Source organism: Manis pentadactyla, chromosome 13 (genome assembly GCF_030020395.1).
Source record: "Manis pentadactyla isolate mManPen7 chromosome 13, mManPen7.hap1, whole genome shotgun sequence".
Taxonomy (NCBI): domain Eukaryota; kingdom Metazoa; phylum Chordata; class Mammalia; order Pholidota; family Manidae; genus Manis; species Manis pentadactyla.
The window spans coordinates 66,556,522-66,574,317 of record NC_080031.1 but is presented as its reverse complement, the minus strand read 5'-3'; the positions used below and the strand labels follow the sequence as shown (position 1 = coordinate 66,574,317).

Genomic DNA, 17,796 nt, shown 5'->3' with positions numbered 1-17,796 from the left:
CCTTCCTCCCCGGAACTCTGTTGCCAGAAGTTCAAGTGATGACAGCCAAGAATCAAGTCAGTATGTAATATCCAAGGACAACAAGCCACTGAAGAGGCTCTCTCCTCACTCACTCACTCACTCACTCACTCACTCACTCACTCACTCACTGGCCTGGCTGGTGCTTAAGTACACCAGTAGGGCCATTATGATGTAAGTCAGACAGGGTTCAGTAGCATTCTGACACGTGCATCAGAGCAGACCACTGATGGGGGGGATCCCTTTTACCCAATACAAACTCTACCATCAACTTGAATTTTTATCTTGCACTTCATATCAAAACTTGAGAACCAATGAAATGGATTAAACAAAAGACAGTCACTCTATGTATCTAGGGTAACCACATTACTACATCTCCCCCAAGGGTGAGGATAAGGCATTACCTGAAACAGGCTTAGACCCATGCCTGCCCCATAGAACATGGTTAAGTGTCCTATCTTAGCAGTAGCATATAACTAATGTACACATGTAAGTTATATGTGAGGTGTATGTGTATAGTGGGTTAGTAAACACCTTGTGATTCCACAGAGCCCCAACATTTATTGAATTTTCTCCACTGTAGGGAACAGGCTCATGTATTTCAGCAACCCACTGTCTCTTTTGCAACTTTTCCCCATCACTTCCCCAGAGCCTTCAGGGAGAGGAACCCCCTGGCTTTACCTCCCATGGCCCTCATCATGAATCCTGTGCTTGTCAAGCATGAAGGCTTCATTCCCCGGCTTCTGTTCTAGGCCCCAGTCTCCTGGAAACCAATGGGCTCTGTACAGGGTTTGAACTCTAGTTAGCTTCATTCTGCTCTCACCTTCCCACTGGCTGTCTCCTCCCTGAGGGACAGTATGTATTTGCTGCTCTAGAGCCAGGCTATGATCCAGCCAGCTTCAGCCTTCTTTACCTCCAGTAGGTCCTGCCTCACGCTGTTCCCCCCACATGGGCTCCGCCTCTTGGCAGCCACTAAATGGTAGGCACATTTCCCGAGATAGTCTCAGCCTTGTCAGTTATTGGAAAAACCCAAATCAAGAGTTAGATCATTTTATACATACCATGTTGTTAAAAATTAGATCAACCTATACAGATGATAGTAAGGATCTGGGGAAAAAAAAAACCTTCATGATATAAAATGAAGTATTGACCTGTGTAGCTGTTTTGGAGAACAATTAGCCAACATTTTATGAAATTAATGAGTATATCACCTACGAGCCATGATAGGGAGTGGTATAAGAGGGCAGATGGTCCCTATCAGCACCTCGTGCTCTTCAGTTTCGTTGATTATTCTCTTTCCCAGAATGAGGTTCATTTTCTTTAGATGCGCAGTAGCATAACATGGTCAAAGAGCATAGATTTGTAGTCAGGTAGCTTTGGGTACGATCCTGTCCGCGCCCCTTAGGATGTGTGAAATTGAGTAAATTACTTCATTTCACTGAACTCTCGTTTCCCTTATTTGGCAGTACTCTTTTCTCCTTTAGTAGGCTAAGTTCTCACTTACTTAAGCTACTTTCCTTGGCATTTTGCAGCCTTGTGCTTTCTCCCAGCATTTCTTTCTCCCTTTTCTCTACACCAGAGGCCAGCAAACTCTTTTTCTGTAAGAGGCCAAATAGCAAATAGGTTAGGCATTGTAGGTCGTATGGTCTCTGTTGCAACTATTCAACTCTGCCATTATTATGGGAAAGCAGCCATAAATAATATCTAAATGAATGAGTGTGGCTGTGTTTCAAAGTTTATGTATAAAATGTTATATACAAAAATAGGCAACAGGACAGATTAATCCTGTAGGCTCTAGTTTGCTGTCCCTTGATCTATGCTATTAAATCCCAGCCAGTTTTATTTCCTGGGTAAATCCTTAAGAGCAACATTATTACCTGTGACAACTGACCTCTTAGAATATGGATGATTCCAGCCCCTCTGTCTCTGTAGAGAGCAATCCTAGATGTTAGACAAGAACTTTTCTTCCTCAAATTGTTTACCAAACTTAATAAAAATACAACAAACCATGTAACCCACGAGGCCTGCTCCCTTCTCTCTTTTCAGGACCAATGTGCTCAGTAACGGGACAAAATGCAAAATGGGAAACTCAGCTGCACTCGGGAGGGAGATCCTGTACATCATGCTGACGGCAAAACATACAACAATAAGGGCCTCATGTGTAAACAGATACTGTAAGTACCTCTTTCAACTGGCAAGTCTAAAAGATAGCTGCATAGTACTCCTGAATGAACGGCTACTTCTCATCTGCTTGTGGCTCCCTCCATGAACATTCTTCTTTTTGTTAATTTCCAAATATTGTTTCTTTCTCTTACGTCCCCTAAGGAAAAATGAGCCCTAGCAAGGACAGTTAATAAGTGGTTGATTCCTACTCTATTGTCTATCATATTGCTGTGACCTTTAAGTGCTAGATAGTAGATAATTGCTCTTCATGCCTTGAAAAAATCCTAAGGAGAGTTGGAGATGATCACTTGGAATAGTTGACCAGAATAGTTTTAGAAGATTGCTTTTGCCAAATGTGTGGGACACATTTATTCTATAATCTCGGGTATGTTCCTTCTATTCATTTTCCTTTGGTGAATGGTGTTCCATTGGAGTGCTTTATGATCCAACTCAGCCACACTTGATTTGTGTTACTGGGACAAGTAACAACCACTGTTGGTTTCATCTGTATATAGAGGTAGTTTCCTAGGTGACCTTGATGAGTACTCACAGTTCTAAAATTTGATACATATATCACAATGCTATTAATGGTGGCATTTAATTCAAGTGCATTTAATAAGCATTTAGTGCTTTTCCACAAACATGCACACACTCACCACCTCTCTCCTTGTAAAAAACTACAATCTAGTAGTAGTATAGCTCATGTGAGAAAATCTAACCAAGTGCTGCATTTTACACATGTGAAAAACTGAATTTTTTTTTCAGTTCAAGGTCTCATGAAGGAGTGAACTTCTGAGCGAACCTAGAATCCAGTTATGAATGCTAGCCTGGTATTCATTCAATCACATTAAAAAATTCTTTAATAGAAGTAAGGTAGCAAAGTAGGGCAGTGCTATGGTTTTAACATCAGATGGCTGTGTCAGCTCCATATTCTTGGACAGGATTTTTCACTTCCCTAGACCTCAGTCTTCTCATTTTTATAATGAGGGTAGGGGCAACAATAATCATATTAGCCACATTTTGTTTCTTTTGAAACAGAGCATGGAGCTGGTAGCTTCAGAGGAGGGGCTGGGCCCACTGCCTCCTTCCAGTGTGGAGCACATCAGTGTCCACTTAGGAACCCCTCCAGTTGAGCCCTTCCAAATGTGCCCCCCTCCAGCCATGCCGTGAGGGCCCTGACACCAGGACACCCTGACTCACACACACTAGCCTTCAGTAAGCTAGCCCAAACTACCAGGCACACACAGTCTACCTAGGGGCCTTCCTTTCCCAAGGCTGATCCTTCAAGACTGGGAGACGTAGCTCTTTCTCCTAACTGATAAAGTCAAGCACAGTAAGTCAAACAGAATGAGGAGACAGAGGAATATACTTAAACAAAGGAACATGACACAACTTAAGAAAAAGAACCAAATGAAACAAGAGTTAAGCAATCTATCCGATAAAGGTTCAAGTTAATGATTATGAAGAAGCCCACTAGACTTGAGAGAAGAGTGGAGGAACTCAGTGACAACCTCTACAGAGAGAGAGAGAGAGAAAATCTAAAACAAACCAATCAGAGATGAAGAATACAACAAGTACAATAAAAAATGACAAATACATGAGCAGGAATCAGCAGCAGACTGGAGGGTCTTGAAGACCAGGTCAGCGCCTTGGAAGCCAGTGATAGGAAGTACTCAAGCTGAACAGAAATAAGAAAGAAAAAAAGGAAATGAGGATAAGTTAAGAGAGCTTTGGGACAATATCAAACATCCAAGCATTTGCATTATAAGAGTCCCATAAGAAGAGTAAAAGGAGTAGAATACTTATTGAAAGAAATAATAGCTGAAAACTTCCCTAAACCATAGAAAGAAACAGACATCCAGGTATAGGAAGCAGAGAGAGCCCTAATGAAGATAAACCCAGGTAGGCCCGCACCAGGGCACATCATGATTGAAGTATCAATGATCAGAAAAAATGAAAAAATATTAAAAACAGCAAAAGAAGGCAACGGGTTACATACAAGGGAAACCCCATAAGACAATTAGCTGATTTATCAGCAGAAACTCTAGGGGAGTGGCAAGATATATTCAAAGTTCTGAAAGAGAAAAACCTACAATGAAGAATACTCTACCCAGCAAGGTTATCATTCAGGATGGAAGGGGAGATAAAGAGCTTCACAGATAAAAATAACTTTAAAGAGTTCACCACCACTTAACTGTCCTTACAAGAAATGTTAAAGGGTCTTCTTGAAGAGGAAAGCAAGACCCTAATTAGAAGCAAGAAAAATCTGAAAATGCAAATTTCACAGGTAAAAACAAATGTGTATCAGTGGCAGTAGATCGGTCCCTTGAAAGCTAGTATGAATGTCAAAAAGACAAAAGTAGTATAATCAAGTACATTTTAAAAGTTAGTTAAGGTAATCACTTAATAAAAAGGTGTAAAAGAAGGAGGAGGGGGAGTAAAAAATATATTGTGATAATACATTTGAACTTAAGTAGCCATCCACTTATCATTGATTGCCAGATGTGCAGGATATCCTGTAAGAACCCCATGGTAACCACAAGCCAGAAACCTATAATGGACACACAGAAAATGGGGAAAAAAATTCAAATGTAACACTAAAGAAAGTCACAATACACAAGGGGAGAGCAAGAGAAAACGGGTAAGAGAGGAACAAGGAAAACAACCATGAACCATTTGACAAAATGGCAATAACTTCATACCTATCAATAAGTACTCTAAATGGAAGTGACTAAATGCTCCAATCAAAAGACATAGGGTGACTGAATGGATAAAAAACAAGACCCATCTATTTGCTGCCAAAAGAGATTCACTTTAGATCTAAAGACTGAAACTGAAGGGATGGAAAAAGATATTCCATGAAAATAGGAACAAGAAAAAAGCTGCAGTAGCAATACTTATATCAGACAAGATAGACTTTAAAACAAGGGCTGTAACAAGAGAGAAAGAAGCTACATTACATAATGATTAAGGGCACAATCCAGCAAGAAGCTATAACAATTATAAATACCTATGCACCCAACAGTGGAGCTCCTAAATATATAAAGCAAATATTAACAGACATAAAAGGAGAGATTGACAGTAAAATAATAACAGTATAGGACTTTAATGCCCCACTTATATAAATGGATAGACCATCCAGACAGAAAATCAATAAGGAAACAGTGGATTTGCGTGACATATTAGATGAAATGGAACTGTACCCAAGTATATTAAGAATTTTACATACAAAAACAGTAGAATATACATTCTTTTCAAGAACACATGGAACATTCTCCAGCCTAGATCATATTTTAGGTCACAAAGCTGGTTTCAATAAATTTAAGAAGATTGAAGTCATGTCAAACGTCTTCTCCAAGCACACTGGTATGACAGTGGAATCAGTTATAAGGAAAAAAATGGAAAACACATGAACACATGGAGGCTAAACAGCATGCTGCTACATAACCAATGAGTCATCAAGGAAATCAAAGAAGAAACTTAAAAAACTGGAAAAATAATGAAAATAGAAATAAAACAGTTCAAAATCTTTGGGATGCAGGAAAAGCAGTCCTAAGAGGAAAGTTTATAGCAATATAGGCCTACCTCAAGAAGCAAGAAACATCTCAATTTAGCCCAGCACCTAAAGGAACTAGAAAAAGAAGAACAAAGCCCAAAGTTAGTAAAAGAAAGGAAATAACAAAGGTCAGAGCAGAAATAAATTAGAGACTAAAACAACAACAACAAAAATAATAAAGATAATTGAAACTAAGATCTGGTTCTTTGAAATGATAAGCAAAATTCATAAAACTTTAGCTATACTTATCAAGGAAAAAAAAGAGAGGACTCAAATAAATAGAATTAGAAACAAAAGAGAAGGCACACCAACACGACAGAAAAACAAAAGATTGTGAGCATATTATGAAAAATTATATGGCAACAAATTGGACAACTTAGAAGAAATGGATGAATTCCTAGAAACTTAACAATCTTCCAAGAGTGAACCAGTAAGAAATAGAAAATTTGAACAATCAATTACTAGGAAAGAAATTGCATCAGTAATCAAGAACTCCCAAAAACAAAATCCCAAGACCAAATGGAAAACATTTAAAGAAAAGTTGATAACTGTCCTACTCAAACTCTTCCAAAGTTGAAGAGGAAGGAAAGCTTCCAAATTCAAACTAAGAGGCCAGCATCACCATGGTGCCAAAACCAGGCAAAGACACCATAAAAAAAGAAAGTTATAGACCAGTGTCCCTGAGGAACATAGGTGCAAAAACCCTCAGCAAATATTAGCAAACCAAATTTAAAAAGCACATTGAAGAGATCATTTACCATGATCAAGTAGGATTTATCCTAGGGATGCAAGGATGGTTCAACATCCACAAATTAATCAATGTGACACAGCACATTAACAACTAAAAAAGCATGTGACAAAGTTCAACGTCTGTTCATGGTAAAAATGCTCAACAAAGAGAGTACAGAGGGCACATAGCTCAACATAATTAAGGCCACATATGACACACTCACAAGCTAACATTATTCTCAATGGTGGAAAGCTGAAAGCTTTTCCTCTAGAATCAGGTACAAGGCAAGGACGTCCAGTCTTACCACTTTTATTCAACTTAACTCCTAGAAGTCCTAGCCACTGCAAACAGACAAGAAAAAGGAATAAAAGGCATTCAGATTGGTAAGGAAGAAGTTAAACTGTCACTATTTGCAGATGGCATGATACTGTATATAGAAGACCCTATAGATTCCACCAAAAATCTATTAGAATTAATAAATGAATTTGTTAAAGTCACAGGATACAAATTCAATGTACGGGGTTCTGTTGCATTTCTATATACAAATAATGAATTTAAGAAAATAATCCCATTTATAATTGCATCAAAAAGAATAAAATACCTAGGAACAAATCTAACCAAGGAGGTGAAAGACTTGTACTCTCAAAATTATAAAACACTGATGAAAGAAATTGAAGGTGACACAAATAAATGGAAAGCTAGTCCATGCTCATGGATAGGAAGAATTAATATTGTTAAAACGCCTGTACTGCCCAAAGCAATCTTCATATTCCATGCAATTCCTATCAAAATACCAATGGCATTTTTCACTGAACTAGAGCAAGTAATCCTAAAATTCACATGGAACCACAGAAGTCCCTGAATAGCCAAAGCAATCCTGAAAAAAAAGAACAAAACTGGAGGTACCATGCTCCCTGATTTCAAACTCGTACAAAGCTACAGTAATCAAAACCGTATGGTACTGGCACAAGAACTGATACACAAACCAGTGGGATAGATATAAACCCACACCTATGTGGCCTATTAATTTATGATAAAAGAGACAAGAATATACAATGGGGAAAAGACTTCCATAAATGCTGTTGAGAAAACTGGACAGCTACATGTAAAAGAATGAAACTGGATCATTGTCTTACATGATTCACAAAAATGAATTCAAAATGGATTAAGGACCTAAATATAAGACCTGAAACCATAAAATTTCTAGAAGAAAACGTAAGTAGTACACTCTTGAACATCAACATTAGACATTTTTTCTGGAATGTCTCCTTAGGCAAAGAAAACAAAAACAAAAACAAAAATAAGTAAAACTACATTAGACTAAAAAGCTTCTGCACAGCAAAGGAAACCAACAAAATGAGAAGGCAACCTACTGTGTAGGAGAATATTGCAAATGATAAATCTGACAAGGGGCTAATAACCAAAATATATAAAGAACACCACCTCATCTCATCACCAAAAAAAAAAAAAATGTGCAGAGGACCTGAATAGACAATTTTCTAAAGACATACAGATGGCCGACATGAAATGATGCTCCTCATCACTAGTCATCAGGGAAATGCAAATCAAAACCACAATGAGTTATCATCTTGCTGCAGTCAGAATGGTTTCTATCCCAAAGACAAAAAATAACAAGTTTTGGTGAATATGTGTATAAAAGAGAACACTTGTGTACTATTTTTGGGAATGTAGATTGGTCCAGCCACTGTGGAAAGCACTATGGAAGTTCCTCAAAAATCTAAAAGCAGAAATACCATATGACCGAGCAATTCCACTTCTAGGAATGTACCTGAAGAAAATGAAATAATTAATGTGAAAAGATACGTGCACTCCTATGTTTATTGCAACATTATTTCTAATAGCCAAGGTATGTAAGCAACCAAAGTATCCATCAGCAGATGAATTGATAAAGAGGATGTGGTACATATACATGGAATATTATTTAGCTTTAGCCTTAAAATATAAAGAAATCTTGCTACTTCCAACAACGTGGATGGACCTAGAGGGTATTATGCTAAATAAAATAATTCACTCAGAGAAAGAAGAATACCATATGGTTTCTCTTATATGTGGAATCTGAAAAACAAAACAAATGAACAAATTTAAAAACAGAAATAGACTCATAAACACAGAGAATGGACAGTCAGTTACTGTAGGAGTAGGGGGATGGCTGAAACAGGCGGAGGGGATAAAGCGGTACAAACTTCAAACCATAAAATAATGTAGTCATAGGCTTGGAAGTATAGCATAGGGGATAAAGCTCCTAATATTATAAAATTGTTATGTGGTGACCAATGGTAACTACACTTATCATGGTGAGCATTTAATAATGTATATAATTGATAAGTAAGTCATTCATCTGAAACCAACATAATATTATATATAAGCTATATGTCAATAACAAATGTTTTAAAAAGAAGAATTTAGCAAGCTCAAGAAACAGAAAGGATTGCCATACGGAAGTGGGGACAGGGATGAGTGAAACAGGTGAAGGGGATAAAGAGGTACAAACTGCTGGTTATAGAATAAATAAGTCCCGGGGAGAGTCAGTATGGTCATAACTTTGTGTGGTGACAGATGGTAACTACACCTATCACGGTGAGCATTTTATAGTGCATATAATTGTTGAATCACTACATTGTACACCTGAAACTAACATAATATTTATTGTATGTCCACTGTATTTCAATAAAAAAAGAGAAACAAAGGAGGTCATTATGCCTCAAGATTATTGCATGGGAATTTCAGGAAATGAGTTTGGAAAGATCATGTAAGTCTTTTTAGGCCAAGAGAAGGACTTTGAATTTTATTCTGTGTGTGGTCAGAGGCCACTGGAGGTTTTTGAGCATAGCCACGACTATAACTAGAATATCAGCAATCTGAATCATTAAGGATACCTTCTTTTCCCAATAGTACTTGATTAAAATTCCATGACTTTATATTTCTTTGAATCTTCAGGATATTTTTTATCACCACTTACCTATTTCTTACATGTGCAAAGGGAGCTTCCTGAAAAGAATATTTATATTTCATAAGTATACACATAACACACACACATGTATATGTTCATGTTACATACAGTCATACACATGCTTGTTTTGGTACCAAGTGAAACTTTGGAAGAGAAATATTTTGTATACAATTTGCAGTATTCGGATCTTGGGTCAACTGCACCAGAATCACCTGGACTCCTTGTTAGAAATCAGATTACTGAGTTCCAATCTAGATGATGTCAATTAAACTGTCAGGATGGTCAGTGAATCTGAATTTATAAAACCTCACAGGTGATTCTTACTGCACCTGGAAGCTTAGGAGCACTGACACAAATCCTTTATCAGGAAGGTAAGAGACTTAAAAAGGAAATCAAAATATGATCCTTAGGTACTTTCTAGATCACCTGTCCTCTTTCTATTTTGGGCTCCATACTTTAAGAAATAATATAATGGGTTGACCTACAAATCAAGGAACTAGAATGGTGAGTTCCTTGTATGTATGGAAGTAGAGCATAGGGAATAAAGCTCCTAATATCGTAAAAATGTTTGTATGGTGACCATTGGTAACTACACTTACCAGTGTGGGTGAGGGGTACGTGTTCCACTGGAGTTCTAAAACCACAGCTTCTGATGGAAAGTGAGAGAGCTGCGGGAAGCTGGACCTGGAGACCCAAAACTTGCCTTCAAATGTCTGAAGCCTTAATGCCTGGAGGTCATGGATTCAACAGGCTTGTTCTGTGTTGGCCTGAAAATGTGAAATAAGACGAAAGGATGGACGTTATAGGGAGATAAATTTGGACACAAATAAAGGAGACTTTGAAATTGCTCGAGTTGATCTCCTTAGACTATCTACCTGTGATGAGGGAGCTTCTTAATAATAACTGAGCTGCCTGTCATCTCGGGGCTATGCAGAGCGATTCTCTGTGAAGGAAGTGGCTTATTGCACACACCCTCCGAGGCTCCTTCCGAACCTGAGTATATGTAAACAAGATGACTCTTGGCTCTTTTCTCTTCCAGGCAAAGAGAAGCAAAGGAAAAACATAAGCATCCCTGCAACAGATCAAATGGGACTGAAGCAACATCAGGAAAGGTGAGTCATTACCTTAATTTTGGCAAGAATGGTCTTCCTGTAAGTCAACTCTTATCTATCAAATATGTGGAAAGAGGGTGTCAGTGTTGCCAATCCATGATCTTTCTTGCCCTTAGTAGGTAGGAAGCCATCATTCACATGAATATCACTGGTAACTTGGTCAGTATAGAAATTTAACGCCAAATGGAAAGCTCCCACTCTAACACTTTACAAAGCACTTTAATAAATAGTAGTTTGTTTAAGTCTCTCAGCCTGGTCGAATACTTTTTTTAACCTTATATTATAGATGGGGAAAATGAGGTTCAGCTGCTATAACAAATCACTACCAAAAGTGGGGTTAAAACGGCGCAAATTTATTACCATACATCGCTGGATTCAGAAGTCCTAAATGGATCTGTGTTAAGACCAAGGTGTCAGTAGGGCTGTATTCTTTGGTGGAGGCTCTGGAGGAGGATCTTCTTGGCCTTTTCTAACCTCTAGACGCTGCCTGTAATCCTTGGCTGTGACTGTCTTTAGAATCAGCTTGGGGAGATGGAATCGCTTTTATGCTGCATTGTACTGACACTTATTTTCCTGCCTCCCTCTTCCACTCATAAGAACCATTGTCATTACTTTGGGTCTCCCCAGATTTAGGACAATCCCTCCATTTTAGAGTCAGCTGATTAGCAATCTTAATTCCATCTTCAACCTCAATTCCTCCTTGCCATATAAGGCAACATATTTACAGTTTCCAGGCATTTGAATGTGGATGTCTTTGTGGGTCATTAAACTGCCTCCACAGCAAGGTTAAGTGGTTGCCTCACTTGAGTCAAAATTTTCAGATGTTTAAGCCAAATCAAGAAACTGTGAAAACAGCCATTTCCAATATAACCTTGCCTTCTTTTCAGGATATATGTGATGAGTTTAGAGGCCAAATGAAAAATGGATGACTTATCTGCACCCGAGAAAGTGACTCTGTCCACGATCCAGATGGCAGGACACATGGCAGTAAGTGCTCTATATGTAAGGAACAGCTGTGAGTCGTTTCCAAAAATGGCCCTTTAATTGTGAGTCTTAAAGTAGTAATAATCATTTCTCATCAGTTTGAGAAAACAACACATTTTTAAAGCAGATCTAGTGACTGATGAGGTGTCTGTTCCCTTTGGTAGCATTGTTTCCTTACACTTTTTCTTCAAGGGAAAGAGAAGCAGCTGAAAGAAAAAAGAAAGACAAGAAGAACATGGGAAGCACAGGAGAGAAGAGCAATGAAAAGCAGGTGATGATGCGTGTTTGACAGGCTGATAGTTAGATCTGAACGGCTGATCATAAAGTTAATTCGTTCAACAGATACTTACGGAACGTTGGTCTGTCCCAGTCATTGTGGACACAGTGGTAAACAAGAAAGGCCCGGCCTGATTTTGTAGAGGCAGCAGGCTCTTCAGCGTCCTGAAAGGGTCTCTGCCGCAGTCACCACGTATCCACGGGCCCCGTGACGATGGCCAAATCGTCGTTGTTATCAAGTGAATTTCTTATCTGAAGTGTTAGAACTTATTATCAAGCAATTAGATACCAAAATTACAAAAAAGAAAGTATCAAAAACTTATCTAAATGATAAATTCTTGACCTGGCATTCCATTGCCACCTTGTGTTCATTTTGGGGCTTTAAAAATAATGTCCAAAGCTTTACAACACTAATACATAGAATATGACGCAGCATAATCTTTTCTAATCCATCCCTGGACTCCAATTAAAAAAGTGAATTAGAGAAAGTTCCCCAGAAAGGTCTTCCCATAATAAGCCATCTTTTCATTAGGTCCATACTGACCAAAATAGGTGAAAAATTAATAATAATTATTATTTTTAAAAATGAATCTAGTAAGTATTTTGGTAGGTGAACAGCATTGAGAAAAGACTTTATTGTACAACTCCAAATGATCTCTCCAGGCTAATCTGGATAAATTTTTTTCACTTTAAAAAATTGTTTTTAGAAATGTCAAACAAAAAAAATACTCTCTGTATATGTGTAAGTAGAAAATATCCAGTTATTGTGTGTATGTGCATGTGTGTGCATCTGTGGCAAAAAGAGAGCTTTACCTACACATGCAAAGTAAAAATTTTTACAGCATGTACATCTTCATATTTACATTTGCCCTGTAAAAACTTCCAGCTATAAAATAAATAAGCCTTGGGGATGTACATACAGTATGGGAAACATAGCTAATAGCATTGTATCAACTTTGGTGACAGATGGTAATTAGAGTTATTATAGTGACCATTTCACAATGCATACAAATGTCAAATCACCACACTGTACACTTGAAACTAATATAATACTGTATGTCAGTTATACCTCAATAAAACATAAATAAAACCTGGCCAAAACCGATGCAGTAGGCAGTATCATTCCAATAGTACAGTTAAGAAAACCTCAGAGAGGTTAATTACACACAGGTAGTAAATAGAAAAGCGAGGGATTGTACCCATAAAGCAATAAAGCAGAGGTTGCACTACAGGCAGGTGGATGCTCTCATAGACATATATGCATGTGGCATTTTGGGTATCTGGAAAAGGAACTAATTTTCATAACCTCTAAAAATGATGACAGACATTTTGTATGTTGGTTAGGTATTCAATTCCAGAGAATTTCTTTAACTGCTGTACATAAAAGTAGGTGTGGTGACGAAAATTAGGCTTGGGGTGGATTAATGATTGTGCATTGAGCATTGACTCCCCTATACAGAATTTTATTGTCGTTAACAACCATTTGATCAATAAATATGAGAGATGCCCTCATAAAAAAAAAAAAAAAAAAAAGGCCAGACTTCCAATGGTAAAATAAATAAGTAACCAGGATGTAATGTATAGCATAAGGAATATAGTCAAGATATTGTAACAGCTTGGTAGGGTGATAGCTGGAACCTAGAATTATGTATATAAATGTTTTATCACTGTGTTGTACACTTGAAACTAATGTAATGTAATACTGTGCGTCAACTACCCTTCAATAAAAATAATTATTTAAAAAAAAAGTAGGTGTGGTGTTCATGGGTATCACAATTTAAAGAAAGAAGGCCAACTACCATCTAAGTTACTAGCAGTGTTTTTTAAGGCAATCTCTCTGTATCTCTACTTTGACTCTTTGGGATTAAAGGAAGTTTAAAGCAAATTTCTATAGATGTCCTAAAATTTTAACAGAGGCCAGAACCTGTGGACTCCAGTTATACTGTCTTCTTTTTAAAGTTTTCTTATTTTTCAGGGAACAAAAAAAGGCAGCTCTATCTTACAAATGTATAGGAATTTTATTCTCTGCCGGGTAAAAGCAAAGACAAGAAAGATAGCCTAGTTGTTAGCAGATATCTGATCACAATCCAGCATTGACATTAATTGCTTAATCTAGCTGAGACTTAAGTTTTCCCATTTGCAAAAGGGTATGATGAGTGTTTATTTTAGAGGTTTTTAAAAATAACAACCAACGGAAATCCATTAGAGACACAACACAGTGACTGTTAAAAGACAGACTTGATAAAAAATCTAAAAAATTTTTATTCTTGAGGAACAAAGCTAAAAGTGTGTTGACATGTTTGTGTCTTGCCAAAAGAGTATCTTTTAGTTCATTCCAGAGCTTTTTATGTATGGAGCAATGATCAGAATTGTAGGGAGACAGATTTGGGGCTCAGCTTAGTGATGAAAATTGTCTAAAAATTGTGCAGACTGCCTTAGATGGTAGTAAAATTCTATGGGGGCAGGAAAATTATTTGCCTGGGATGCTATGCAGAGGATTCTCACTTCCTAAGCAGATATTGAATTAGGGTGCCTTTAAAACGTATTCATCTCTAAGATGTAATTTTCCCTAGATTTTAATTTCTCCCTCAAGTGTATGAGTTTGTATCTAACCAAGCAATTTTATATTCAGTTGTAAAGATCAGATTACCGTAGTAACATTTTTTTTTTTTTACTCCTACCTGCAGGATCAGTGCCATGAGTTCTGGGACATGGTGAGAAATGGAAAGCTGGTGTGCATCACAGACTATGATCCTGTTCGAGGTCCATCTGGCAAGATGTGCCCCAACAAGTGTGCCATGTGTCAGAGCATCTTGTATGTGAAGAGGTTTATGGCTTAGTTTGATATGTTGTGCCTGTTTGCAAAAAAACAGTTCCTCTTAATTGAAAACTTAGGCACTTGGCATCACACATTAAAAATAGAATAATTGCTCTTCACTTTAGAAGTTGGCAGTCACTTTCCAAAGCACTTTGAACAGAAATTTTTATTTTGATGATGAAAACCATAATGATGGTTGGAGCATCTGGGAAAGAGATCACAAGCTATTGTACAGTGATAGAATCAGGACTTTCAAAAGGGAAGCTTATGAACTAAGGAGCATAGCACAGGCCAGTTCCCTTCACAGTGTCTCAGTTCCTCCTGTATATAAAGGACATGATAGCTATACAGGACAGTTTTTGTAGGGATGCAAGGAGATAGCATTTAAAAAAATGTTTCCAAGCCTTCACGTCCTATAACTATATAGAAAACAATCAATAGTAGAGAGTTTAGTTATAATTTAATAGGAAAAATGAAAAGAAATGAAGCAACTCTCCATATGAGAGCCATAAATTTGATCAAGGAAAAAAAGAAATCGGTCTCATAGGTTCATATAATTTTGGATGACAGTATAGTGACTGAATTTATGAAAGTTGATAGCATTGCCAGAGAAGTATTATGAAAATTCCAACAGTCAGTACTCATTAGTATAAAGAACATTTTAGGTAATTTTTGGATATGAGAAAACTGTGTTAGATTTGCTAATGTTTCGAATTGGAGAAATACTTGGTTAAACAAATTCAATAGTAACCCTAGAAAAAAATACCCTATGCTTTTTTTATTCTGCAGTGAGCAAGAAGCTAATGAAAGAAAAAAGAATGAAGAAAAGTCAAGTGTCAAGCCCTCAAACTATGCAAAGGTTATTTCTTAAAAGCTACGAAGGTAACTGTTTCACTGCTCATCCTCAGAATCTTGAATGCTACTCCAGTTTTAGGATAATAAAGATGCTAATCTTTTGTTTCAAAGAAAATTCATTTTGCCAATATTATCACTTTGGGGTACAATAAGATCTTTTTTTCTGGATTTGACTCTTAATGTGTTCCTCAGTTTTGTAGCGAATTCTCCTGCTGAGTGTGTCAATTATTGTTTTAGTCTCTCCTCAGAAGAAATGTGAGTTGACAAATAGTAAAATTCTTTACGAGCTCAAGTGCATGCTTGCTTATGTCTGACACTACACGTGAAACGAGGCTTCAGGTAGCTCCGTGACGTTGATTTTAACGATTCAGGTAATAAATTAATCCAAAGCATGCCCTGTGGCTTCTTTCCTTGATGTCTTTTTCTGTTTTCTGCAGATGGTTTTCTCAGTGTCAGTGAATCCATAGTGTGTGTGCATGATGCTGCCTTTTCTATTTGCTTTTCAAGACTGCAAAGAACATGTCTTTATTCAGTCCTCAATACTGATTATCACATTTATAGAGTTACGTTCCTGTGGATTGCCCTTTGGTCAAGAGCGCACCCCACATGCAGAACGAGGGAAATGAAGGATGGGAGGGAGCGTCGAGAGAGACAAGGAGCTCCGTGACGTGCTGTTTGCTGTTTCCTTGCATTTCTAGGACCTGTGCAGGAAGGTTCAGGGTGAGGCGGAGGGTGGAACATCGGAGATCTCTTCACCAACTTTCATGTGTATCATAATCATACAGTATAATTAGCTATAATCACCAGGCTGTATATTCCCCAGAACTTATTAATCTTATAACTGAACGTGTACCCTTTGAGCAATGCCTCCCCATTTTCCCCATTTCATCCCCCACCGGTACCCACCAGTCTGCTCTGTTTCTCTGAGTTTGGCTTTTTTAGATTATACGTATAAGTGATAAAATGCAGTATTTTTCTTTCTTTGTTGACATTTCATTTAACATAATGCCCTCAAGGTTCATCCAAGTTGTTTTAAATGGTAGTATTTCTTTCTCATGGCTGAATAATAGTCTATGGTGTATATATGTGTGTTTTAAATGGTAGTATTTCTTTCTCATGGCTGAATAATATTCTATGGTGTATATATGTGTGTGAAGTCTTATTTATCCATTCATCCACTGATGGACATTAAACATTCAGTTTGTTTTCATGTCTTGACTATTGTGAATAATAACATCTGTTTTAAAAAAAACATTATACTGAAGTATAGTCACATATAGAAAAAGTGCACATAGAATAAAAATGTACAGCTAAATGAAATATCATAAAGTGATCACACCTGTGGTGTTAGCACCACGGTCAAGAAATGAGCCGTCACCAGCAGGCCAGAAAGAAGCCCCGTCCTGCCGCGTCCCGACGCGAGTCTGGTTTTGAGCTGAGCTCTCTTGGAGAGGAGGGCCGTATTCACTATTCACTTGGATCCATTCAGCCATCCATTTTTTCAGTCCCTTTATTATTTATTTTGTTCTTCTTTTTTGAGGTTAATTTTCTTATTATTTGCTAGCTTCTGGACATGGAAATTTAGATCACTGACTTAAACACTTTCTTCTTTTCCAATTATGTAGTTAGAATCTCCCTTCAATGCTGCTTACCTGCTGTGATTTGATAGTTTACTACCATTCAGTCCAAAACATTTCTACATTCCATGGTGATCGCTTTGAGCCATGAGTTATTCAGAAGTGTGTTACTTATTTCTGAATGTCAAGAAACTTTGTAAGCTGTCATATTTATTAGTAGTATGCACTGTGATCATAAAACTTATATTTTGTTATAAGTTCTTTGAAGTTTATTAATGTTTGCCTAACAACTCAGAATATGGTCTATTTTGGTAAGTTTCATGTGCACTTGAAAATAATGTGAAGTCTGCAGTTGCTGGTTATAGAGGTCTATAAATAGCATTTAGGTTCAAACTGGTTAGTTTTGTTTTTCAGGTATTCAAGATCTTGATTTTTTCTTTATGCTATCAATTACTGAAGGAAGTACATTAATATTTCCATTTATATTTGCAAATTTGCCTATTTCTGCTTTTAGTCACTCAATTTTTGCCTCACATATTTTAAAACTACATCTTAGGTTTATACATGTTTGGGATTGTTATTAATCTCTTATTTTATTATTAATCTGTTATTTTATTATTAGAAATCCTCTTCTTTATCTCTGATAATACTCACTGTCCTACATTCTGTTTTATATGATATTAATATAGATATACTAGCTTCTGTATGATGAGTGTTTGCATGTATACATTTTCCA

The 17,796-nt window shown here is 37.2% G+C and overlaps 1 protein-coding gene across 1 annotated transcript in view; it reads left to right on the top strand.

Annotated features, from left to right (window-relative positions):
• Nucleotides 1-17,796, top strand: part of LOC118921399 (uncharacterized) — a 326,145-nt gene that overhangs the window by 300,518 nt on the left and 7,831 nt on the right. The window contains exons 3-6 of the mRNA XM_057490497.1: nucleotides 10,478-10,550; nucleotides 11,727-11,805; nucleotides 14,498-14,625; nucleotides 15,418-15,487. Coding sequence (XP_057346480.1) covers nucleotides 10,478-10,550; nucleotides 11,727-11,805; nucleotides 14,498-14,625; nucleotides 15,418-15,487 — 350 coding nt within the window. The remainder of the gene's footprint in view (nucleotides 1-10,477; nucleotides 10,551-11,726; nucleotides 11,806-14,497; nucleotides 14,626-15,417; nucleotides 15,488-17,796) is intronic.